Raw genomic sequence first — 27,028 nt, forward strand, 5'->3', positions numbered from 1 at the left:
AATCCCAAGTAGGCAGGAGATTTTGTGTGTTCTGTTTGGAATAGAGCATACTATTTCCCTAAGCTTCCACAGATCTACTTTAGCTTTCAAGAGGCAAACCAAATTACTTCTCATTTATGTGTTAATCTTCAATGTAGATATATTCCAAACCACTTTAATAGGAACAAACTCCCAAAAACTCTTATGTTTGTACTTCAGCTTATGAAGGCATCCCTTCATTTGAGCAGAGACTAGGACCAGGCTTTTGGTAGAACGTTATGGGCTGCAAAAGAGCTCAGGAACATTTACCCAATGCTCTCCCTGTGCTCAGGCACATCAGTAACAACTGGATTTTGGATAATGCTGGTGGCTCCTTTAAACTGGCCGTGCAACCACTTCTTTTTAAGAGTTATAGGAGATTATGAGAGCAGTTATTTTGAAGCTTTTTCAGTAGTGTTCCTAACGAAGCATTCAGACTGATTTGCTGATGTTTGCCATAGGGTACAATGGTTACTTTTTAATGTAAATTCAAACAATAAAAGAAAACCATTAGCTTTGCAGTGAACTTGAATAGAGTTATTAATTAGTTATTAAGGAACAGTGGCCCATAGGACAGATTCAATTCTCTTGTAATGCAATCGTCTTTGTTGTTAGGTCAGATTGAAAGTGCAGCCAGGGGGAAACATAAAGGGTAATGCCAGGTGAAATTCTTACTGTGATTTCTGAAGAATACTGAGGGGTCTATATTCAAGTAAAACAGGGGGCCTGGTTAATGAATTAAGAAAGAACATGCTTTGCATTAGCAGGAAACGTGTTTAAACATTAACCAAGAGGATCTGTCCTGCATTTTTCACACCATTTTTAATTAGACAGACTGCATACATTTATTCATACTGTGGGTGCAGCATAAATACAGGTAACTGGGCAGCTGATATGAAGTGATGAGAGTGGGAGAGAACACTGAAACTGTGGTAATTAATGGAAGAAATGCAGAAGAAAATGCAAACTGAAAGTGACCCTGCAATGACAAAGTGGGGGTTTGCAATAGCCAATCAAATTACCGTCTATGATTGTGAAAACTCTTGTATTCAATGCTTACTAAACCAAACCCTCAAGAGAAAACAACGAACCTGGAATTGTTTTTACAGTAATCTCAATTTGTTCCTCCGAACCACATGCAGCAGAATGAGAACCTTACATTCAGTTTAGAAATCTTATGTACATACAATGTTACATTAAGCACAGCTGGCCTTTAAATCAACATTAATTAAACATGCTTTTTATTTTCTTTGCAAAGGAAAAAAGTCTAATACAATTCATGTAAAACGCTGAATTTGCCCACCTGAAATATTAATTTAAGGCAAGACTAAGTCCCAGTTTTAGAGCAAGGGCTTCTGATCGTTGCACTAACTGCTAGTAGTCAGCCATCAGCAATAAGAGTACTCTCCAAACATTACAGTTGGTGAGAGCTAGAGGGAGTCTCACTTTGCAGTGGAATGGCCGCACTGCTGAGGTATCTGCGCTTACTCATATAGTCAGTGCATGAGAGGACCACCCCCTTACACAAGCATCTAGTCGTGTAAGCAGGCATTAAGATTCCTGAGATGCACAAAAGAAGTTACTATGTCCTTTTATCTTCTACTTAAGATAATGCAGTACTACTCCAAAATAAGAAGACACAAATATTTTTTGTTCTTGTTGTTGACGTCTTATTCAAGAGCTGCACCTTCTCCCCCCCTCAATGCCATAGGTCTGCTCATAGGTTTTCTCACTTGGAGGCTTTTCATTTGTCTTAAACATTCATTCTTTCAAGTGAAAATGCATTTCCTCTACCTGGCTCTTGTTTTAACACCTAAATATTCTGTCCCTGTTACTTTTTAACTCACAACTCAGAAATTTCATATTTCCAATATAAATCTACCCAGCTTTGGAGCAGTTCACAACAAATTGCAAAAACAAAACGGCAATGTAACTCTGGCAATTCTCAGTAAGTTACACTTCTGATACATCTTCGAGCTTACCTGATTAGCACACCTTTCAATTTTTGCTTTAATAATGATCAGCTTATCTGAAAGCACTTGTCATGTTTTCAAGATTATAAATAGAATTTCTCTCTGAAAGTATTTTCCTCATCTTTTCCTCATTTTTTTCCCTCATTCCAGCTGATGGCTCTTACCAAAACAATCTTCTCATTCATGTTGCTCTGCTGTTAGTCCACTAAATCAATGAAATCTTCAATAATTTTAAGTAGGCTATTTTTCATTTCTAATAAAGACATCAGGAAGGCTTTACACTATTAACTTCACCATGGCTTTTGCTCACCTGTCACCAAAGAAACACAATGCTGTGAGATTAAACAGCACAGTGGAAAATGAGAGAGCTCAGATGGACAGAAGATAATATATTAGTATTTTGATTGAGGCAGAGCAGATGGCACGTACATTAGAAAACACTTTTCAGTAGTTTTGCCAGTGTAACTCAGTTCTGACAGGTAAGTGAACTGCTCCATTGCTCAGGATTCAAGCTTTTGTTGTTGGTTGGAATGACACTCACAAGTGGAAAAGATTTAATGCATAAGAATTAACTCTAACAGTCAAGATACCATTTACATTTTTACCAGTCTGACTGGCTTAGCCTTCCACTTACATGTGCAACATGTATAAGGCAGAACAACAGTCCAAATATACCGCTGTCACCCTGAAACACATTTGAAAAAGGGCAAGTCCAATTCACAGTATGCTTACTCATGTATTTAGCACAGTTCCTCAGCCTTTCTTCTCCAGATAATTCAGTATTAATCCAAACATCATTAAGAATAATAAAAAGTTTCCAGCACATCATTTTCAAACAAAAGAACTTGAGAGGTTATTTCTACAGGTACCTTTTAATGCAAATCTTGAAGATTTCAGAAGATTTCGACATTTTTCCCATCCCAATACAAGCAATTGCTTTATTTACATACATTTTACCCTTTCTGGTACATTTATATTAGTTATTGCTAGTTACCTTCTTTGTTCTTAAATAATAGCACAAATGGTTTACAATCATCACACCTCACAGTAGCCTGGCTCACCATTTATGCAAAATAAAAATGACTTTAAGCCTAAATATATTCTTTTACATCTTCTGGCATGTCAAGATTTTCTCCTAATTTATTAATAACTTTGATTGGCAGAACACTCCAAACGTGCCAGCATCTGTGACTAATATAGATGAAACTCAATTGAGCTGAGTGAAGAGAATTTTCTTCAGTTCTTCATTCAGTTCTTATTCATCCCAGGTATCTCCATATTTATTTACTTTAACTGAAGAAGAGAAAGAAACAGTAACCATGTTATTAGTTTTAAGTGCAAAACTCACAGTGTCAAAAGGTACAGTGCATTCCCATTGAAAGTGTTGAGTGGGGAAAGCATCACAGCACAACAGACGTCTAATTGAAGATACTTTTGAATAAATGGGGAGAAGAATTAATTCATTATTCTTTAACAAACTTATCCTCACTCCAGAGGCCTACTGTGCTCATTCCTGCCCTACAGAACTTGTAATTACTTGGAAATGAACACAACATGTGGACGAGACAAAGACAATTGGAGGAAACGGGCAAGGAATGTTTCGAGAAATATGTGGCTAAATAATGTAGTTACGTGCACAATTGGATGGATTCAGGATAGTTCAAAACACAAATAAACTGAAATTAGCACTCCCTACTAGGAAACCGCTCAGCCATTATTATTTAGCAGCTTCCTTTAGCGTATAAGCGAGTCAGAGAGGAAAAATACAGGCTACTGGTCTTTAAGAATTTACTCAGATATATTGTGCATAACTGAAAAATGGACAGTAAGTGAAAAGATGCTCTCCTGAAAGTGAACTGGAAGGTGTCTGTAACTGATTGCCATCGCTGACAGCACAGAGATGGATCTATGATGCAGAAGGAATGCTGATGCTAGTAAGACACTCTTTTATAAATTGAATTGCACTTTAGTTACTAAACCCAGTTATTACTGCCTTTCTACAGTAGAAACAGTGGAACAGACCAGTGTACTGTCCTTGTTCCAATGAGAAGACAGTAAACTCAGCATAATGCACTGACAAATCTGTTTTAAGCAGATTGATACTGCAGGTGAGGCACATGAGAAGCCGTGTTCAACTAATCTGATTTCCAGTTCTTTTTACCACAGTAGCTTAGCAGATTGTGCTCATTTGTTGACTGTAATGGTCCAGTCCAAATCACTGTGCAGCTACACAAATTCACACTGTTGTAACAAAGGGAAAAGAAAAGGCACCAGCAGACGGAAGCTACAGACTGCTTACAACTGGTTTAAGTACTGTTAATTTCCTCTTCTGTCCTTGCTACAGAAGACAGAAACCTCTGTCTCCTATTGGCAGTCTGGGTCTGGATACAGAGACAGGAGGTGAACAAAGGGGTAACGAATCAGGATGCACAGAGGATGGACATAACAAGTAACACGTCCCATATGGCACAAGAAGCTATAACAGATTTAAGCCCACAACATCAGCATCCCTTAACTGCAGATTTAAATGCACCTCCACTTACAAATAATTTCTCAATTTTAGTACTCCCTTTTAACTTATTTTTTTCCTAACAATGGAAAGAAGGTACTCTTTATATACAAGTTTATATATATATATATATAAGTTTATATACAAATCTCAAGTGTTGGTCAGTGTACTTCTAGTCTCAAAGCCTGACTATACCCATCAAGCAGAACACAAATCTAACCAAATACAATGCTGTTGATCAATACTTTATTACAAAAGGTCCCAAATAACTATAACTACAATAATTAATGCATTCTCATTTGTAGCCATAAGACTTGGCATGAAGTATGGCAAGGTTTGCAGAATGCTACTTGAAATCTTAAGGGATGTTTCCAATGGTTTTCTGTTTGTGAAGAAACACCTTGAAAATAAACATTCTGTAAATCAACTGACAGTGTCAGCTGATTGAACTTACAATCTGAAACTACAACTTCAATGTTTTATTTGACTGAGTCACGTGATAGAGGAAAAAAAAACCCAAACTGTTATTCTCTTATTGATATATTTAAGTCTGTACCCAATAATTCTAATTTTAAGTTTTATTTCAAGACCATGATGGTTCTTCTAAAAGCAAAGAATCTGGAAAAAGTATCTCACAAGTATATAATAGACTGACATTCCTAAGCAACACTGTTGTAAAGTTTCCTATTACTGCTTCAGATTTTTTTGCATTTACATACTTTTTAATATATTTATAACAACCTAATATGCCCAATAGGAGACAACTATTCTTACAAATCTTTTTGCATTGTCATTGAGTAGACATTTGGTTTTGCTGCATATGAAACCAAATGATTGTATCTTAATAGTCCAGCAGTCTGGTAAAACACTTATACTGATATCTTTTTCCACAGCTGTCACACTAAATAATGCAGTCCTAGAGCAGGTAAGTATGAACTGCTACTGATGTCTCCTTTTAAAAACAACTGTTCAAGTCAGAAAGTCCACTGGAGTCTTATTCTTCAGAGCTCTGCATTCTTACTTTGTTGCATAGTTTTGTTTCTCATGAAACAAATCTCGATATTGTTGCTAGACGCTGTTTCCTTCCTTTGCATTTTAATGTAGAATAATGAATCTCTAGAAACAATACCGCTATAGAAATGCACTAACTCCACAAGAAACAATTCATAAATACCCCCCACTCCAAAACCATCAACTATAGTCTATTCTTTGAGAACAATGCTCTCTGAAACACACACCCCCTTCCACAGCTAAAACTCTTCAGTAAAGCTCAGAGAATTCTCTGTTGAAAGACATTGCTCAACGTATTAAAAAATAAAAAAAGAAAATTCAAAAAAAACATGAGATTTTCAGAGTCCAGCACCAACCAACATGACTAGGGAAGAATTATTGTTCACTATTGGAAGATGGGTATTTCTGGTAAGACCCTATTGCATATCACACACCTTGAGACACTGCAACTGTAAGTTGCTTGAAGGGCAGGCAGAATTAAGCTTTGGGTTTGTAACTATATTTAAAATTATTGCTACTGTTTGAATTTATCACATATTGTTGTAAATCAGCACAGTACCTTCCTTAACTGGTCTTTCCTGGGGAAATTTGCCTGGAGTTTCTGCCTTCAATGGTGACATGACTTCATATGTCTCTCTGTGTTTATTCCTTAATTCCTCGTATGTGACACTTTTTTTTTTACGACTTTCTTCTGGAACTGGAGGAGTTTCTACAAACACAACAGACACAAGAAGACCAGAAATGGCATCAAACAACAAAACTTGTCTACAACCTCTTCCAGAACACCAGTTAATTACAGCACAATCTCAAACAAAAACGAGTGTGACAGCTGCAATTCTAAATGCAATTGAGAATGTATGTGGTCCTTTTATCCATTTCATTTTGTCTGTCTGGTTTAGATCTACTTATTTTTATAATTTTACCCAATGGAAAGGCTAACAAGAACATGGTACCTGATAGATATAAGAGTTCTGGTCACTTTATATAAGATTAATGCTCAACATACAATTGATACGTTTGTAATTTCTGAGAAGAAATCCAGATTAATCTAAAGCGTTTGTAGCAAGGCTTTTAAATTCTGCTATCAAAGGATGAGGACCACAACCATCATACGTCACTTGTTATACACTTCAATTTACATTTGTAATGCAGAAGCTTGGTTCTATGATTAAGGCTTTACAAATCATTGATATTTGTGATGAAGTATTATAATAAGTCCCTTTACTGTCCCCCATGACATCCTTATAACAAAGCTGAGGAAGTATGGGATAGATGAGTGGACGGTGAAGTGGGTTGAGAATTGGCTGACTGGCAGAGTGCAGAGGGTTGTCATTGGCGGTGCGGTGTCTGGCTGGAGGCCTGTAACTAGCGGCGTCCCCCAGGGGTCTGTGCTGGGTCCGGTCTTGTTCAACATCTTCATCAACGACCTTGATGAAGGGATAGTGACCACCCTCAGCAAGTTTGCTGATGACACGAAGTTGGGAGGATTGGCTGATACGCCTGAAGGCTGTGCTACCATTCAGTGAGACCTGGACAGGCTGGAGAGCTGGGCAGTAAGAAACTGGATGAGGTTTAACAAAAGCAAGTGTAGAGTCTTGCACCTGGGTAGAAATAATTGCATGCACCAGTACAGGCTGGGGGAAGACCTGCTGGAGAGGAGCTCTGCTGAGAGGGACCTGGGCGTCCTGGTGGACGACAGATTAACCATGAGCCAGCAGTGTGCCCTTGTAGCCAAAAAAGCCAATGGCATACTGGGGTGTATTAAAAAGAGTGTGTCCAGCAGGGTGAAGGAGGTGATCCTCCCCCTCTACTCTGCCCTGGTGAGGCTTCATCTGGAATACTGTGTCCAGTTCTGGGCTCCCCAGTACAAAAAAGACAGGGATCTCTTGGAAAGAGTCCAGCGGAGGGCCTCTAAGATGGTGAAGGGCCTGGAGCATCTCCCCTGTGAGGAGAGACTTAGGGAACTGGGTCTGTTTAGCCTTGAGAAAAGAAGGCTGAGAGGGGACTTGATCCAGGTTTATAAATACCTGAGGTGTGGGAGCCATAGTTGTGAGTCTGGTCTCTTTTCAGTAGTGCGTGGGGATAGGACTAGGGGTAATGGGATGAAAGTACAGCATAGGAAGTTCCGCACGAATGTGCGGAAGAACTTCTTTACAGTGAGGGTGACGGAGCACTGGAACAGGCTGCCCAGGGAGGTGGTGGAGTCTCCTTCTCTGGAGATATTTAAGACCCGCCTGGACGCCTTCCTGTGTGACATGGTGTAGGGAGCCTGCTTTGGCAGGGGGGTTGGACTCGATGATCTCTGGAGGTCCCTTCCAACCCCTACAATTCTGTGATTCTGTGACACAACAACATCTAAAACTTTTACATAACTAAAGGTGAGTTGCACAAAAGAGTTTTTTTGTACTGTTTTGTGTGTGAAACAAAACATTTCCCATCAAGAAATTAAGAATCCAAACCAATTCAAAATATGCAACTCTGCATTGAATAGCAACAGACTCCTTTGTGTACCACAGAGGCCAGTCTTCAGAATAGTGTTTCCCTTGCAATAGCAGAGCACACAGTCCATACTGGACTGACAGGAACAGCTGCACAGAACAGTACTTTAAAACCTTTTTACTTCTTCATGAGAAAATCAGCTGTCACATGAGAGAACACAACCTACATTCAGTTCTCAGAGAATTTAAAGACTTCTCACTTTGAAGACTTAAGAAAAAACAACAATTTTAAGTCATGGAATTAGCAGTATACAGTTAAATACAGTTAAAAACAGTATACCATCACAAGTGAAAATTATTTCATTCTGAAAGGCTAGCAGATAAATGGTAGAAATTATGGCTTATCTACTGCAACAAAAAGGTTGGCACATTCATCTTAATTTTAAACAAAAAGAGCTTCAAGTCAGAACACGTATTTTGCAGGTCAAGTTTCTTAAGAGATTAAGCCTTGCAAATTCATTTACTTGCAATTAGAGCTACAAAATGAAAAAAACATCTGCATTTAGCTTACAGTTAAAAAATAATACATGTATTTAACTTCTGTCTCAAAACAATTCTAGGAACTTCAAGGTGTTTCACTAAAAAACACTATTATGCCACATATGATTTCATGGGGTGAAATTAATTTTACTGAGAGAGTTAAGAGAAAGGCAAGAGTACTACAAACTGCTAAATATTAAGACAGGTCCCACCTTGAACATTATAATCAGTAATTCCTGTAGGTGAAGATTCATTGAGGGAAGCACTGAATGGAACGGGTTCATAACTAGAGAGGGCTCTATCTGTGGAACTATAATCATCTGAATAGCCAGAAGTCATTGGGAATTCAGCTTTTGGAGAAGGTTCAGTAAATGATTGAGAAGGCATATCTGAAAATTCAGATTTTCGACTGGAGTAGCTGAAAAATAATAGAAATAAACATTAAATAGTGAAAGCTAAAGTTAAAATGAAACTATATGAGTGACATTGTGTGCAGATCAAGAACTTACCCTGTTTAATGATTTAGTTTAGTTTTCAACAAAATTAACTGAACTGCCTTAAAAAAAAGGTATTCTTTTTAAACACTGCAAAAACGAATAGGTACCCTTCCCCAACACTTTGATTCTTCCCAAAAGCCCAACTCATAGCCCCAAATCCCCAGATCGGAAGACAAAAGAGAAAGTATTTTGCACTTTAAAACAAAGAACCGACAATCCTTTCCCTCAGGGACTCTTCAGACAGAAAAAAAACACAACAGACACAAACAGTACAGGGTGTGTCCGTGTAACAAGCTATAACATGCGAACAACAGTTATTTCTAAAGATCTCTTAGGAAGAATTCGCAATTAAAAAGCCTTTATTATTACAAGTGGTATAATTGATCAGTAATTCAGAACAAAAGAAAAGGAGAACTAAGACCTGTCTTGGGGAAACAAAACAACAGTAGTTTCCTGAGCTGTTGAATTAAATTTCAGAAGAAATATTAATGAATTTCCTCTTGGGAAAAAAAAAAAAAAAAATCATACAAAAAATACTCCTGAAACTGATGCCTGATGCTACCTACTGGAATGGTTTCAAGCTGCAGCAGGGAAGATTTGGGCTGGACATTAGGAAATATTACTTCTCAGAAAGGGTGGTGAGGCACTGGATTGGACAGTCCAGAGAAGTGGTGGAGTCACCAACCCTGGGGGTGTTCAAGGAACGACTGGATGTTGTGTTGAGGGACATGGTTTAGTGGGAGCTATTGGTAATAGGTGAACGGTTGGACTGAATGATCTTGTAGGTCTTTTCCAACCTTGGTGATTCTATGATTCTACTCAGAGCAGCCTGATAAATCACTTCATGTGTGACACTTTTCTCATAGTTTAGTCTGATTTAAGTAGGAAGAGGGTGGAAATGATCAAGGCATTCTTGATGGAGGTGACACTTCATCCTCTCGGTGCCACTACAGTCTTTCTTGGTTCATTTTTTACTTTAAATTTTTGCTCATCTGTATATTTAACTTTGATTTGCAGTTAATGTTTGTTTTGTTCTCGTGTAGCACATTCCATAAACATACAGAGCTAAGCCGTTTTTTCCTCCATTATATTTTTAAAGTATTTGGAAACACAACATTAAAGAATGATGTAACCCTTTAGCTCCCTACTCCTTTTTAACTGCAAACACATTAATGGGCAGATGTGTAATGGCCACAAACAAGAGTGCAATGATTTGTCACTGGCTTTAAAAGCCAGTATACATGGACGACAATGTAATTTGAATGAATTTAAACTCATTGTTCACCAGGGAAAGAAAAAAAGTACCACATAGCACATAAAATAGACTTCACAGATACAAGAGAAAGGACTTATAAAAGGTTTAGAGACATAACAATGCAGCAGATGATTGCTCACATGGAGTGAGTAGAGCTAATGGTCATTATAAGGTCTTACTAAAAACTGTGGAGTGGTGGGAAAAAAGTCCAGCTGAGTTTATACAGTTGATGTATAATGATGGCCATTACTAAAACTCATCGGAAATAAAAACATTCAGAATAAAGTTAAACCTTGCAGAAAAAAAAAAAAAAACCCGATAAGTATAAATTCATAAAGTAATCCAGAATTCAATCAAATCCTACATAAATATCTGACAAATCTTCACATAGAGAAGCAGCAGGGCTAACACTCCCTATCCAAAGACTACTCTCTTGATTTTAATTCAAGGGTTTAAGTGAGACATTCCAAAAGTAATTTGTAATTAAAAAACACTTGATGTAGAAAACATTCTGGAACAAAACAGGAAATAGTTTTAAGAACTTGATGAGTTTCTCATATGCACAGCATAACTCGGTTACAGATGTAAAGGATTTAAACAAACAGCCGCAAGTTTGACCACCATGCTTCTTCCTGCACTGATATTGTTTACTGAGCTCTTTCCTTTGATAAACACTGAAATCATTTCCACCCTCTTCCTACTTAAATCAAACTAAACTATGAGAAAAGCTTCCAGAAGGTAACACTATTTTATTTCAGTTAACTTAGTTTACTTCTCAATTGGGAAGGGCGACTTTAGATGTCACACTACAAGTAAACTCCACAGGAAACCAACATATGTTAATTTACAAGGAATATATTTTCATAAGTAAAATGCTTGTTTTTCTATTTGTCAAAGTAATGTATTTTATTTGTTGAGTTCAAAATGTGTTTTTATAGCTGATAAATTGATACAGATGATACAGCTTCCAGAAAGTGGCAGAAAGGGGAAAGTGGGAGGGTACAGATCTGAAGATCTTTGAAAGCTGCCAATATAGCCTTGATCTCTTCGGTCTTTAAAATGCCTTATCCTAGAAAATAAGTGTTACATTTAGAAGGAAATTAAGTTCTTACGAATGTGAACTATGCCTCTGAGCCTGTCGCAGAACATCTCCTATTGGGGAGTCCTTCAGCTTCTTAAATTTCTCGCTACAGATTGGCAGGTAGGATATCTTTCCAGCCAGGTATCCACATGTTCCAGCAACTTTATTAAAAGAAGAAAAAAGATGTTTTTATATGTTGAATAATAACATTCAACACAGTTTTAAAATAAATAATTCCAAATGAATTATACAGCATCTCGAATAAGAGAATAAAAGCAGTTGACAACTGAAACAAACAAAAAAATGTATTAATAATCTCTTTACCACTTTTGCAGTCAAAGGGCACTAGAAACAAATGCAAGAGCTAAACAAATACACATGGCAATGACTTAAACATGACATGAGCACCAGGTGATTTCAGATAATAATTAATGAATGAAAGGTGACAAAGAATTCTAATCAGCCTTTCCCAAGCTCCAAAAACAGCAATTAACTATCAAAGATGATAAAATGGTCAGGAGTAAATAAAGACAAAATATTCTAAGAATTCAATCCATTGTAATGGATAGACCACAAAATGTATGAAGAGAAATCCACAATATTTTGTACTAGGCTCTAGTATTAAACTAGTTATACAACTAAATTGGTGGAACTCTTGCAATTTTAAGGCGAATGCTTTCAATTTAGCATATGGGATATTTTATCTGCTAGGCAGGATATAAGCCTAAATTCCATTTTTTTTCTGGAATTAAAGCTGTTGATTTCCATCAGTTGGTCCTTCAGGTTTACGAGTGGGCACAGAGGAGCAGAATTCAGTGGCAATCAAAAGAATCTCTGTTATCTGTAGAAGAGGACAGATGCCTTTATATGCATTTTCTAACTATGAAGGCTAGAGACTAAATCATCCTTAAAACAGGTAGATATTAGTTACCAGTAATATAATTCCCCAAGACCTTCACACTGTAGATTATATTACCTGGGAATCAACATAGCAGGGGATTTTACCCTACCATACTGAAATTGTGATCCCTGTTATAAAGCCAGTATTTTCCAAAAAGGTTAAAAAAAACACCATGCTTTCCAAGGAAAATAAAGGCCACATGCAAAAGCATAGTTTACAGATGTGTACTGATAAGAAGCGTAGGGGTTTAACTGCTTGGAAGAAGAAGGAAAGTGGAAGATACTTAACACACACAGAGGGAAAAATTTAGAGCCCTTAGAATGCTAAAAGAAAAAAAGTAGTCTTAAACTGTTTTACTGTTGTTTTACATCGACAATGAGCTAGCACTAGTACTCAGAACTGCACATGTTCTTCTTTCAGAGCCCATGGGGGAAAAAGAAAACAAAAATAATGACAACAGCGTTGCTTCCTTCAAGCAGATTTCACTGCAAGGGGAATGTACAGTTAAACTATGAGACACCATGTGGAGATGGCAATCATTTCCAGGAAGAACCTGTAGACAGTAGCCACATCTGACGTAAACAATGAGGATGGAATGAGAACTGCTTAACTCAAGCCTTTTAAACCACAACTGCATCCCCCCCCAAAAGTCCAGTAACCAAACTGTATCTGCTAACCTCCACAAAGCTACCTAATGAAAGGCAACCAAAACACACTTTTTATGGAAATTCTTTTCTCTTAACATGAAAGTCTAATGTTCAGCAGTGTATGCTGAAGATAAGTTAGAAGTATTTTAGATAGCCACAGTTTCAGCTAGCCACAGTTTCAAGAACAGTTGATCTGGCCCATTTCAAAGTGTAGTTCTGCATGGTCTTCAGCGACATATGCGTAGGAGGTGTCAGGAAAATAGTAATTCTATTATCCATTAGAAATCTTTGTACTGTTTAGCGTTCGAAAAAAGCAAGTAAAACTTGCTATAAACAAATGGCAGCCCTGGTCTCTCACATTCATTTATCTGCCTAAACAACACTTCCTTCATCACAAATCATGGCTTTTGCCCTCTTCCCACTGAAGTAAACTGTGATAATAACTGGCTGTAACTGGCTGCATCTAAGGAGATTGGCAAGATGGTGAGTTCCTGTTTTACTGCTATGTATTACATTCAAATGGCTAATTTATTATTTTTTTTATTATAGTTAATCCAAAATCATTCATGAGAAATTGCTGTCTTCCCATAATTGTATAACAGAACATCCAGGGAAAAAAAAGAAAAAAAAAGCACTAAAATAGGATGAATGGGACAAGTGAGACACATGAATAATGACCTTCAAATTAGGAAGGGAGGGGTGGGTGTACCCTGGCAAAGTCCTTCAAGCCAACTGCACTGCAGCAGCAGTATATTGTTCCAATATTTTAGGAGATATTATTTGGACCTACAAACTTTTAAGCAATGTAAAAAAGTTCTACTTGCCAAAGCAAAAATATTGAACAGATTCTGCAAATATTAAATATGGTCAAAAATGAGGTTCTGATAGAAGCATCACAAAGTGCTAGTATACACAGTTCAGGTGCTAGCAAGAGAAAATGTTCCTGTGTGTGTTTGTTACTTCCCTCCTGCAAAGTTTACACAGACAAGGAAAATACAAAAGCTAGGTCAAAAGAACATTTTTACTTAGTTCTTTACAGTTGTAACACTCTGAATAATATGCTTCAATAGCAACAGGCTACATTCCTACACACACTCCTAAGCATGAATTTATTTCTGATGAATTTCTGATTCCTCTTTAATCTCCATCACCAAAGGATACTGATCCCCAGCAGACCATAATGAAAAGGAAAATAAATAAGGAAATTTATACAATGCCTGTTTACAGTGCTTTTATCTTTCATTTTCATATTACTGCTGTGAAGAACAGTTCCAATCTTACAACTATATAGAAAGCCTAAAAGGAAAACTTGTCCTAAATCTGCTGCACAAATTCAAATATGATTAATTGCTCTACCTCTTGATAGTGTACAGGTTGTTTTTTTTTTCCAGTATTATATGCTGTTTTTAAGAAACATCACAAAGAAGTTACTGTCTGATAGAATCCACTGCAGGAGGTGAACTTTACTCACTAGATATATCTGATTGTGTAGGCATGATCTTCAAGCAGTTTTACTGATCTAAGCACAGAGTGAAGTCATAGTCAGTGAGCCAGCTGGTTTCATGGGAGTTACAGCTGAGTAACAGACTCCAGAACCTAAGACACAAATGCCAGCTAATCTGTACACAGCTTTTACTTACATACAACTTTAGTAAAGGAGCCAAATCTTGAGCTATCTCTTAGAATGCCTGAAAATGAGAGACCAAAGTAATTAATAACAAGTTATTAAGTTGAAAAAAACCCAACCCATTAACTGTTCTATGAATACAAAATCAGAATTCTATTGCATAATACCAAGAGTAGTGGACAACATTTTTACTGTTAACATTCAAAAGAATGCAAGAAAACCTAACACTGCAATTGTCCACACAATTCTAACGACCTAAGAATTAGCTCTTTAATAATATCACAGAGTACCACTACATTCAGTAGAATCTATTGTTTCATAGTCATAGTGATACTGTATTTGTAGAGCAAAACAAAAGGAAGTATAATTTTATTTTCATTTAAAGTTCTGCTCCTTCTTTAGCTTCAGAAAGTGCATGCCATATAGCTTAAGTCTGAACTCTCTTAGTTACCCATAGATGTAAAAATTATTATAGCTCCTTAATTAAGCAGAAAGGTCATATCTCAGCAAATACAGGTATATTTCTGTATAAATACAGAAACCAGGTATATTTACAGTTTACCTTTTTTGATTAAGAAACTAGTAGCCAGCATGCTTGCTGCAGCCAAAGGAAAAGCTGTGAAGAAGAAGAGAAGTTACTTCAACACAGTATTCAATGTAATTAACAAAACAGGCAATAAAACTAAAAACACTATGTCTTACTAAATTCATTTATATGAGTATATGCACAATTAACAAACTGTAAGAGCTATGAAACATTCTCAGTTCCAGCTTTTGAGACCCGTTACAAGTTATGCAATACTGGTTAATGTGTCATCTTGTCCTCGAACTTCAAGCTTCCTAAAACCTAAGAACCAGTTGCAGCTGGGGAAAAGGGACAAGGTGCTGACATCCAGCTACAGCTGCTATGGCATCAAAACACAGCACTTCAAACCTGAAAGTATACACAGGCTTTTAGAAGAGATGGCTGCATAGAGGCCAGTGCCTCTAAAAATTGTTGGTAACCAAAAGGTTTGATTTTATTATGAGATCGTTTAAATAATTCCAACTCTCTAAGAGATACAAAATAATGGGATTAAAATGAGATTATCAGAAGAGTCAATGAAATCAAAGAGTCAATCAGCAATCAAATAACAGAGCAGGTTGTTTTTGTAGTTTATGGATCACGCTAACCAACTTTGGAGTAGGGTCAAATGCAGAGAATGCAGGCAATGAACACAGAACTGCATTACTACCTACCACAATCTGCTTGACCATTTACATCAGTTTTTATCACACTGAATGACTACAGATAGCAGGAAGTACTTGGAGATGGCAAGAAGCAAAAGGAATGCTTCTTTCAAGCAATTATAATGTTTGGAAGATAACGCTGTTATGAAACTATTCATAGTACCAAGAACACAACAGATATAATAACACTGAAATAATGAATCATAGAATGACCTGGGTTGGAAGGGACCTCAAGGATCATGTAGTTCCAACCCCCCTGCCTGGCAGGGCCACCAAACATACACCTTTACTAGATCAGGTTGCCCAGAGCCCCGTCCAACCTGGTCTTGAACACCTCCAAGGACAGGACATCCACAACCTCCCTGGGCAGCCTGTTCCAGGGCCTAACCACTCTCCTAGTGAAGAACTTCCCCCTAACATCCAAGAATGTTGACAAAGTTAAAGGTAATGGCATCAGAACTCATAACGAAATTACATACTAAGCAAGACTGCAAACATAGATGTTACAAAAAGGCTACTTGAATTACATTAACTTCGTCTAGGGGGATATTTTTCTATTGTAAACAGCACTAAGTTTTTAGTGTTCTGAAGCATGTAATTTGTTAATTAAGTTCCTATGTTAAAATAAACAGAATTTTAATTTTTACAACACTATTTAAATACACATTGCAGACTGTTGCTTTTTGCTTCCCAAATTCAGACAGAGCTAAGATAGATTAGGAATCCAACATTAGGGTAAACATGGCCAGATGTCCCATTTAAGAACAAGTGCAGGCTCCATGGCTTACAAGTGAAGTTAAAGCAACAAAGCAACATTTCAAAGAGAATGTAACCCTCCAATCCACCGAATATTAAAACCCTTTGAGTTTTAGAGATGCTATGGCAGATCTTCCATAAGTTCAGATTCTCTGAGATACAGAATGCCAGCTTATAATTGAATCTAAGTTAAAAGAAAAAACAAAGTTACATTAAAAAATCTAGCAGAACTTATTGCAGGGAATTCAGTTTAACCTTCAGAGCTCAGAAATGATTTATAAGCCCAGCACAAATATTCTGGACATCAAAGACAAGTGATACATTATAGTGGAAACAAATGCTACAATGTGGGCCTACACGTAACATAAAATGATAACTAAAAATTAAAAAAACAGCCACAGCGAAACAAAAATTGGGAGTCAAACATAAAATCACCATAACTAGCAGGTGTAGAAATTAAACAAAAGATTAACAAATCAGAGCCCATCCCCACTTTTCACTGTGATGTGCAAAAACTACCGCGCTTCAGGAATGAAAGAAATCTTCAGAAAAACATTGAGAGGCAGGAATGGCAACAGCAGGTCATTGAGGAGGGGAATGCAATGCATCCTAGTTCAAATGGGGGAGGAGGTCCTATCAAACCCAACTCACCTCGGTAGCGGGCGCTCTCTTCAGCACACTCCTTGAGGAGCCTCCGTTCCTCTTCTGTTGGCACATAGTGCTTAGGGACCGTGTTCTTTCATTGGGGAGAGCAATAAGAGAGAGCAAAAGGATTTAAGAGGATTCCTCAATTAAAAACTTGTGACTTTCAGACCTCATAGCACCTATACTTCAACACAGCTATGATGAAGAAGTGAGCACTTCTCCCCAGCTCCCTGTGCAACCATCTTACAGATGAGTAGAGGATATTAAGTGCCTTCAGATATACTCCATTGGACTCCCTGTCAAGGTGCAGAGGCCCCAAGTGAAATCATAGCTTTGGGTATTTATCTAATTTCAAAGAAAAGAAAAGCTGTGGTTATACCATTTCCCTTCCCACCTACAAAAGGTCACGGACAAGCAGGCCTCAAGGGCACGGCGGGCCACAGGGCACGGAACGGCGGGCCAAGGCCTGACCGGAGCTACACGGGGCCCGACTGCAGCCACACCGCAGTGCACCCGTGGCGCCGCGGCCTCGCACCTCACACCAAGCGGGAACGGCCCTAGTACTGCACGGCCCCCACAAGCTCCCGGGGCCTCCAGGCCCAACGGCGCCGGACGCTTGGCCGTACCTCAGGCGGGTCGCCGAGCTCCCTGCCGCCGGGACCCTGCCCGGCCTCCATGGCGGCTCACAGCCAGCACGGCCCGGCCGCACCGACACAACCGCCACCGGAACCGCCCTGACGGCCCTCCGCCAGGCTGCGGCCGACCCGGAAGTGCTGCGGAGCACTGCGCATGCGCGACGAGCTCGGGGCGGCGTGGGGCCGAACCCGGTGCCGGGCTGGGCCTGGTCGGTACCGGGCTGCAGGGAGCTGGGTCGGGGCTGTAGGGAGCTGGGTCGGGGCTGTGGGGAGCTGGGTCGGGGCTGTAGGGAGCTGGGTCGGGGCTGTGGGGAGCTGGGTCGGGGCTGTAGGGAGCTGGGTCGGGGCTGTAGGGAGCTGGGTCGGGGCTGCGGGGAGCTGGGTCGGGGCTGCGGGGAGCTGGGTCGGGGCTGTAAGGAGCTGGGTCGGGGCTGTAGGGAGCTGGGTCGGGGCTGTAGGGAGCTGGGTCGGGGCTGTAAGGAGCTAGGTCGGGGCTGTAGGGAGCTGGGTCGGGGCTGTAAGGAGCTAGGTCGGGGCTGTAGGGAGCTGGGTCGGGGCTGTAAGGAGCTGGGTCGGGGCTGTAGGGAGCTGGGTCGGGGCTGTAAGGAGCTGGGTCGGGGCTGCAGGGAGCTGGGTCGGGGCTGTACGGAGCTGGGTCGGGGCTGTCAGCCTCAGCCCGCTGTTCTGCTGTGGGAACAGCAAAGGAGGACGTGGGGCCTCGTGTAGCTGTGGCAGTGCTATGCCTGGACCTGCTCCGCTGTTTTCTGCCCTTTTTTTATTCTTATTTATTTCTTTCCCTCGGTGTACAGGCTGGGTGCATCAGCAGGCGGGACGCAAAGCATTAATTTCAATAGAGAACGTTTCCTTCCTGTGCCTTATCTCGTTTCCTGCCTTCTTAAGGAGAGCCACCCTGTAATAAACGTGAGAGCAGGCACAGCTGCGGCACTGCGAATCCTATGAAGGTAATCACTATGCGGCTGTTCTTTTATTACACGGTGTCGTTAGCACCAGGCTCCTTGCTTGGCTGCATGCAGAGCTCCCTTCCCCTTGGTTTAAATGCTGCCCAAGGAGGAACCTGGCACACAGCTCTTAGCGGTGCTGGAGTGTGCTCAGAAAGCAGAGCCTGCAGGGCTTTGTTATTGCAATGGGTAATAGCGGGTGAGCGCTGGGTATGAGAAAGCAGGAAGAACTGAAGGGGGATGGAGGGGAGAGGGGAGATGTTTGTGATAATGCGGTTTGTTTTCAAGCTTCCTTGTAAAGTGTCAGTATTGCTGCGCCAATTGTCAGTGCAGCGCTGTGCCTCTACATGCCTGGAATGTAGCGCTCCCTGCCAGCCCCGCAGCCAGCCCTGCTCGCTGAACACTGGGATTCAAGTGAAGAGGCTTAAATTGCTGCTGCCTGATGAGTGTACAGAAAGAGCCTGCGCCTGAAGATAGGAAATACGAGGTGTAGAGGCTGAAGGTGTCAGAAATCAGCAGGGAACGTGCATGTAGTGTGTGAAATTAGCACAGAATGCGACTGTGATCTGCCTGGTAACACAGATTGGTGCCAGCCTTTATCTCTGCTCATCACCGAACGAAGCCTTGTCGACACCTGAACACACCGTTCATCCCAAAGCAAGATAACTTGAATTCCCGATATGATTTATTTAACTCATTTCTGAAGGCAGTTTATTTAATGCTTCCTGGTACAGATAACAACTTTATTCTTCCCGTTCTGGGTACAGATAACAACTTTATTCTTCTCGTTCTGGGTAAATCTGGATACCAGCTTGTTGTTAAAGCCTGCATGTTGTTGTGTGGGGATGTGGGAACTCAGTCCCTGGCTGCTCATCGTGGAGCCAGGCTCCTTTCAGCGCGGCCCCGTTGGCAGCCAGCGCTTCTGGGGGGGCGGGACTACCCACCGCCTCAGCCTATCGCCTGACAGCAGGCCGCCGTGCGTGACGCTTTGATTGGCCGAGAGTCACGCCGCGGGGCGGGGCTTGGAGGGCGGGCTCGACCAGAAGGAGCCAATGGGGATGGGCCGTGGGGGCGGTGCCGTGTGAGTGCTGCGCTCGCGCCCCAGTGAGCGGCGGTTCGTGGCGGGGCGGTGGGGGCGGGAGGTCGGGCCGGGCCGTCGAGTTACCGGAGGGAGCGGCGGATACAGCGGGATAAAGCGGCGTGAGCGGCAGAGCCCGCTTCCCGACGGCGGCGCTTTGCGGGGCGGCGGCGCTCCGGGAGCGGTGAGGGTGAGGTGGCGGCCGGACCGTGGGGAGGGGGAGGGAGCGCTCCGACGGAAACGGGGCTTGGTTGGGATGAGCGGTCGGGCCACTTTGTTTACGGCGGGCCGGGGGCGGGCGGCGCTCGGCACAGCTGCCCTCGGTACAGCCGCCCGGCAGCAGCGCCGCCCCGCCGCCTCGCTCCGTCCCTCTCCTCTCCTCTCTCCGTCCCTCCTTTCCGGCCCTGCCGAGCTCCCCCCGCTCGTTCCCTGCAGCCGGTAGGTGTTCGGGCGGCGTGGCGGCAGCTCCGTGGCCGGGAGGCGCTCGGCCGGGCCCCGCGGGCCGAGGTTCCGCGCTTCGTAGTGACCGTGCGGCGGCGCCGGGGGCAGCGGCCCTGAGGCAGGCTTTGTTCCCGGCCCCGCCCCGGCAGGCGGCAGCGTCGGGCCCGAGCCTCGTTGGGTTCGTTTTCGCTCTCGCGTTGTGCTGCCCGTGCGGCTGGAGGTGCGGCGGGGGATTGGCCGCGTTCTCCCCCCGCTCGGCTTTAACGTGTGTACTTGCTCTACTTCGCTTCTGTGCTCGTTGTGGTTGGCTGTAAGAACGCTCGGCGAGTGGCTTAGTTAGTATTTTAGCCAGAAATCCGTGGTTCAGTAGCGATTGCACGGTTAGTTCCAGCTCGGAAAGAATCGGAAGGGAAACAGAAAACAAAGCAAAAACCAAACAAACCGTGTTCTGGGGGTCGCTGAGGCTGAGTTGTCAGAGCCATTTGTTGGCTTTGCTGTGAGCCGCAGTGCAGAGGTGAAGGAGAAGGAAACCTGGGCTTTATCTCCCCGGAACCGGAGACCTGAGTGCAGCTGGGAGCACACGCAAAACATGTGGGCTCTTCTGTACTCATGTCCTGGCCATTCCCCCAGCTTAGGCTTCGTATGTTGCAAATGATAGGTCAGGTGGTGAGGCATTGAAATGAGGCCAGAGATAGCAAAGTGTAGGTAGGTTGCTGACCTGGCCACAAAGAGCCATGTGTATTTGCAGGAACAATGTAGTGTGGAGCATGTAGAGTGCTGTGCTTCATGAGGTGATTTACCTGTAGCTATTTAAGAAGTTCCTGCAGTGTGCCTTTCTATAGGTTCCCTGCTGTCGCTGTGGCATTGAGAATGCACTCCAGCCCTTCAGAAGCTCAGTGGAAGCTTGAGCAAGCAGTGGGAAACCACACACTGTGCCTCATCTTGTGGTGTATCACAGGAAGGAAGTATAACCCCAGGTAAAAATGGCAGTGCAGGCTTAGTAAGTTGAGTGCTTACAGGTGAGAACAATGCTCTGCGTCAGAAGCTTGTTTTATTTGCAGAGGCTCCTGGAGGCCACTGGCTGGTGGTATGTGATGGCAGTGCCCGCTCAGGAAGCAGAGTGGTGGTACGTTGCTTTGGGATGCTATCTGCTATCACAGAAAAGTACCGCTGAGCTTTGTTTCAAAAGAAAAGCTGTTGTTGTGCGATGCGGTGTAGGGAACCTGCTTTGGCAGGGGGGTTGGACTCGATCTCTAGAGGTCCCTTCCAACCCCTACAATTCTGTGATTCTGCTGGTTCTTCAGGATGAATTTAAGGTTGAGATACTGAGCTAACTTCACTTGTGTGTTTGGCTGCCTGAACTAAGGGAGCACAGTCACAGCTGGTGATCATGTCATAGCATTACATCCTTCAGGAAGGAGATGGAGGGCTGTAGGTTACTACAAGGTAACTATGTAAACGTCTCATTTGTTCATATTATTGTATTAATGCCTTTCCAGTGTTCTACCAGCCCTGAACAGCTCAAGAGTGCTTCTCAAATGTTTTTGTTCTTTCTCTGCTGTAAATATTTGTCTTTCTAATTTTGGGGGTTAAAATTAATTGATGTGCAGAAAGTTTTTGCTAATACAATTGAGAACACCCTGTCTGTATTTACTTTTTCTAAGAACTTAAGAAGATTATAATTAAACCCAGCTCCCATTGGCTATGTATGAAAGAAACCGACTTGGAAAACAAGGTGTTCCGCATTAGAAATTGCCTATTTTGTATCTACTTCTGTATTTCAGGGAGTTTTATCTTGGTCTCTTTGGCTGGTGGCAGCTGGTTCATTATGGCACAAAGGATTAAATGTTTTCCTTTCTTTTTCAGTCCGAGCACTGTAAGAGGCATGCAGGCAGACTGTACACTTCAGTGGGCTCATGTAATCCAGATCATGAGTATAGAATGTGCTCCCTCTGGTGTAGAGAGCCACGAGCTTGTGGTGGCTCTTGTATACATTTGAGCCATAGCTCAAGGGCAATCACAGGTGTCGTGTTCCAACAGCCGTGTGAGATGAAGGTACCTCAGCGTTAGAGATGAGTTGCACAAGTCACTGTGAGAACAATGAAGGTAGCGGTTTGGGGTTGTGACCACGTGAGGATCTTCGGGCCTGCGCTGTCCTACCAGTGGGAAGTGCAGGGCAGCTCACCCACGGTGCTAAAGCAGCTGCCTCCTGCAGTCTGGCTGTGGCTTACCGCTGTGCAGCGCTTCTGCACGCTCACACCCAAACAACATTGAACCTTTATGACTTCTGGGGCTGTAATAAACCTCTCAGGAATGATCATGGGCTGGAGAAGAGCGTGGCAGTGTGGGAGGGTTTTGCAGTTCAGTGTTATTCTTGTTTGGTCTCACTCCAAATCCCAGTCAGCTCCAGTGAATCAGTTAGCCAGACTGATTCAACTAGGGTTGCTTTGCCTTTTTTTTATATAAAAGTAGCAGTTCTTTTTCCTGGCATTTAGCTTGTGTTTGCTGATTAATTTTCTACATATCTTTGTAACGCTGCATAGCTCTGTCTCTTCCAAGACTGTGCTGCCCTTCCTTCCCCTCCCCCAAATCTAATACAATCCCTAATTCCCTGTGGCATGACGCCTCCCAGGAAGAAAGGCAAGATGTACCATGGCAGGGGGGAGTCAGTACTGTCGCTGGAAAACATAAGGAAGGAGTAAGCTCTTGGGCTAATCGAACGAGAGTATCTGCTCTTGATGTGGCTTTGATTGTGAGGGATTTTTATGTGTATTGGTTGATTGTTGCACACACTTTAATGGTTATCCTGGTCACTTTGGAGTTAGTTTGGTCATCTGTTTCCATTCTCCCTGTGCTTCAGAGAATGGGAGAAGTCTCCTGGCTCAGGCCTTTCTCTTTATTTATCTTTTTAACTGAAGTTGGCACAAGAGAATAAAAAACAAAACAAGTTTTGTGTGCCTTGTCATCTTGCTGTTGGAACACTGCTTCAGAATAAGATTCCTCTGGTACTTCGGAGTATTTGTAAGTTTCAGGCTGTTAATAGCAATCAATCAGTTGTTATTGTTCAGCTTTAATAATGGTGTTAAACAGGAAGAAAAGCTATAGGGTGACAACAGCAGTATTTATTGATGCTTGGACCTACCAAAGTTCAGGCCGTGTGGGAGTGGTGTTGGTTATTCTCATGAGGAAAGCATTAAGGGAGCTCAAAGGTGCCACTAACAATGCAAATAACTGAGGGAGAGAAACTGAGAGGAAACATCAAGTGCCATTTTCAGAGGCAAGAACGTGCTAAAGGGTCACAGAGAGAAAATGGATGAGCCCTGCTCTGCAGTATTCAACCACACTTGGCTAGCCTTTCATAGAAGACTGACTGCTATTGTTTTTGTCTTCACTATTTGTTATTGCAGTAGTCTCAAAATACAACAATTGTGTGGTTTCTGCCAGTCCTGTGCAGCTAAGTTAGTTTGTTTGGAGTAACTGACTACAGTGTTGGAAGTGTTTATAAAATAAGGGCTGGAAGAGGGTGGTGATAAATCTGTATGGACACACATAGATAGTTGTATCTGACCCAAAAGGTTTTGCTTTGGTGGTGCAGGGTGGGAGACTTGTAAATGAGAATATTCATTTAAGAAACAACAACAAGTGGTGAGGGAATATTTATAGTCTGAGCTTTGAGAATGTTGTTGATAAAACCAGGTCTCTGGAATTCATGTTTTCAGTTAAAATTGTAAAGCGTGACTTAGTTGCTCAGTTGGTGTTGGCACTCAGTTCCTTAATAGGAGGGTGCGTATACTGCGAACACCGTGCCCTGGAGGACACTTGTGGTTAACAGCAGAGCTGGACAGATAGACTGGCTTTCTTTGCCTGGGGAAGCTTCAGCCTGTCTTGCATGAAAATTATATCAATAACACTTGTTTTCCTGCTCTAAGACAGGTAGAACTATTTGGATTCTTTCTGGAGCAGCTAAACATCTTTGAGATTGACAGAATCTGCAGGATAGACAGCAAATTGAGCTCATCCGATCTGCCGGTAATGCTGATCACATTAAAAAAGATGACTTTGAACAAAAATAGGATGATTTCTTCCTCTGCAGATATAATCTAAAAACAGATGTCATCCAAAAACTGAAAAATGTGCTGCATTGTGCATACAGACTGCTGTGGCTTATTCATTCCTTGGGGCAAAGAGCTGAGTGGTGGCTGATCCCATAGTGGCTCTGGGAGCTTGTGGGTACCCCAGCCCTTAGAGGTGGGGGTAATTGCTTCTGTTGTTAGGAGAACTGGCAGTAAGGGTAGGGCTCCTGACTCCTTCACTCTGCAACTGCTACCTGTTCCTTTGCTTTGAATGTACATGCAGATCCTGCTGTCCTTCTCTCTGTTGCATCTCTTGTTGTGTCTGTATACCTCATGCTGAAGATCCTTCACTCGATTCTGTATCCTCATTTCTGCCTCCCCAGTAATAAGCAGAGATTTTCCATTTCAGACTTAGTTGGTAGGTGTAAGCAGTGTTTCTTCAGATGACGTTAAGGCTGTGTGTATATGTTTATTTCCATCTACCTCCCTGAATAATTAACAGGTAGATAACTGTAGGGTAGGTGGTATGGATGAGAAGCATTGGAAAGCAAGTTTGGGAATAAGTAAGGAGAAGCACAAAATGAACAGCACAGGCTTTTAGGGAAGAAACTTCTTTACCATTGTACGTACTTACTAACACCTTGATGTAATGCTTTTGGACTTGTGTTCGTCTGGAGGGATGAGACCCAACTATAAAACATTTGAGAACATTTTCTGTGTGTTACAATCATCCTTTGATATTATAGTCTGTTGCTCAAAATCCATAACCAAGCCATCAGGTTGGCGCTGATTATCCTTGTCTTTGTGTTGATGGTGGAGGTAAAATGGTGTGCAACTGATCTGAACCAACTTGAAGCCCAAACTTTTATTGCCTGGAGGATATTCACAGAAGGTACTACATAGCACATTCCACATTATGCTGTACTGCAAGTTGTTCTTTTGATTTGCATTTTAAAACCAAGTAAATATTTGTGTTTTCAAGTCTTTCTCAGGCCCTGTAATTTTATAGTACTTTCTGTTACATACTCCTTCAAAATCAAAATGTTTGAAGTCAAAAGGTGCAGGTCTGTGTGGAAGTACAGCAGAGTCCTTGTTCCACTCATTCTACTTCAAAATAGGCTCCTGAAGGTGGTGGTTGAGTCACTGTCCCTGTATGTGTTTAAGAGCAGTTTGGATGCAGTGCTCAGAGATATGATTTAGCAGAGGGTTGTTAGAGTTAGGGTACTGTGGTTAGGCTGCGGTTGGACTTGATGATCTTTGAGGTCTTTTCCAACCTGAGTGATTCTATGGTTCTATGAAAAGCAATAGGCAGCAATGTCTTTTATCACAGGATATGCGTCAGATTCCCAGAGTCCAGAGGATACTGAAATCACTGGAGTCTATCAATTTAAGGATGCTTTTCTGCAGCTGCTTACTATAGGAAATCTGACTGCTGTGCTCCAGCGTGGGCTGGTTGGTGCATTTGCAGAATGGCCGCTATTTCATACATAGGACCACAGCTCAGCATCTGTTCAAGTTGCTTTAAGTTGGAATAGGGAATGGTCCTCCTTAAAGTAGGACTTCTTCACTTGAAATCCATATACTTTATATCCAAATATGCTGTTTGTGTTGATAACTGAAGACCAGTTCTATTGCTGACTATTCTTTCTCCTTGTAAAAGCACAGTAATGTAACTGGTAGGTGATTTAACACTTTTTGGCAGTTTTTAAAAATAGAATGTATTTTTAGCATTGACAGTGCACTAAGGGAGGAAAAGTGGCGCATAAGCTGTTGATGTTTCATTCAGTTATTCCAAGTGCTTCAACTGTAGTGAATTCTGATTTATAAAAGCTCATTGAATTGAAAAGGATTGTTTGAAAAGGTTTGTTGTGTGAATTGCTTTCTAAAGTAGAGTGTTGCCAAAAGCAACTTGAAGATGTGATATAAGCTCCTGCTTTTTAAATTTAATTCATATTTTTAGGCTGATTTTAATGTAGTCTACGCTTGCGGTTTATTTTGGTGGGGAGGAAGGACAAAAGGTTTTTAGAGGTATTTGTTTGCCATGTTATGCATTTTCCTCTTTGTTGCTGTTGAGATTATGGAGCAGGGGTCAGAGTGTTGGGTGTGCTTCTGTGCTTATGCTGTGTACTGAATGGGAGTTCTTACTTTTCCTATTGCTAATACTTTGTTATTGCAGATATGGCGATTGATGGCACTAGGATCAGTGGCTGTGAGAGCTTCAATAGGATCAGCTGCAGTGTATGAATCTAGACACGCTCTTCTGCTTTACTGTTGCAGGCAGTGATGCACCTGAGGGAGACAACTGCTGCCTTTTTTCTTTCCCAGTGTGCAAGACACAGAAAGGAACAACAGCTCATAAATCTCTAGGTGACATAGAGATAGGCAAGCTGGAGTCACGCTTGTTACTTCTCTTTAAAATACTGGTGTGTAAAGGGCTTACGTTCTGTGCTGGGACAGACGGCGTTTTAGTTATTGGCGTGGTGGAAGCATTATCTGTTTGAGCTGGTATTGTTGTGTATGAGTGTGTGACCTTGGACACTGATATAAGGGTAGTGTGGTTAGGCTGCGGTTGGGCTTGATGATCTTTAAGGTCTTTTCCAACCTGAGCACTTCTATGATTCTAACTTGATAGTCTGTGCACCAGCGTGGATTATTGGCAGATTGGACACTTACGCTGTAGTTTCTTAGCAGGCAAACACCTTCTCTCTAGACAG

The 27,028-nt window shown here is 41.8% G+C and overlaps 2 protein-coding genes and 1 long non-coding RNA gene across 12 annotated transcripts in view; 2 read left to right on the forward strand and 1 right to left on the reverse strand.

Moving 5' to 3' along the window:
- Positions 1 to 1,242: 1,242 nt before the first annotated feature.
- Positions 1,243 to 17,889, reverse strand: OCIAD1 (OCIA domain containing 1). The gene is made up of 8 exons (XM_015862176.3): positions 17,755 to 17,889; positions 17,135 to 17,219; positions 15,060 to 15,113; positions 14,511 to 14,558; positions 11,354 to 11,483; positions 8,702 to 8,907; positions 6,071 to 6,220; positions 1,243 to 3,284 (listed from the first exon to the last, which is right to left on the reverse strand). The coding sequence occupies exons 1-8, from the start codon at positions 17,803 to 17,805 to the stop codon at positions 3,247 to 3,249; spliced, it is 762 nt and encodes a 253-aa protein (XP_015717662.2). The 5' UTR covers positions 17,806 to 17,889; the 3' UTR covers positions 1,243 to 3,246.
- Positions 5,394 to 13,433, forward strand: LOC116653359 (uncharacterized). Its single transcript, XR_004306997.2, has 2 exons — positions 5,394 to 5,425; positions 12,644 to 13,433. It is a non-coding gene; the product is annotated as an uncharacterized LOC116653359 (long non-coding RNA).
- Positions 17,890 to 17,910: 21 nt separating the features above from the next.
- The window catches only part of FRYL (FRY like transcription coactivator), a 139,044-nt gene continuing 129,926 nt past the window's right edge, over positions 17,911 to 27,028 (forward strand). For 3 of the 10 annotated variants that reach the window (XM_085547204.1, XM_085547208.1, XM_085547213.1), the window contains exons 1-2: positions 17,911 to 17,972; positions 18,573 to 18,725. The gene's annotated coding sequence lies outside the window, so the exon portion shown is untranslated. Of the gene's footprint in view, positions 17,973 to 18,572; positions 18,726 to 19,853; positions 19,991 to 20,185; positions 20,239 to 27,028 lie in introns of those variants that run through there. The other 7 variants (XM_085547205.1, XM_085547209.1, XM_085547212.1 and 4 more) reach the window with 4 other exon arrangements.

Source organism: Coturnix japonica, chromosome 4 (genome assembly GCF_054131305.1).
Source record: "Coturnix japonica strain WE chromosome 4, WE-NBRP24, whole genome shotgun sequence".
Taxonomy (NCBI): domain Eukaryota; kingdom Metazoa; phylum Chordata; class Aves; order Galliformes; family Phasianidae; genus Coturnix; species Coturnix japonica.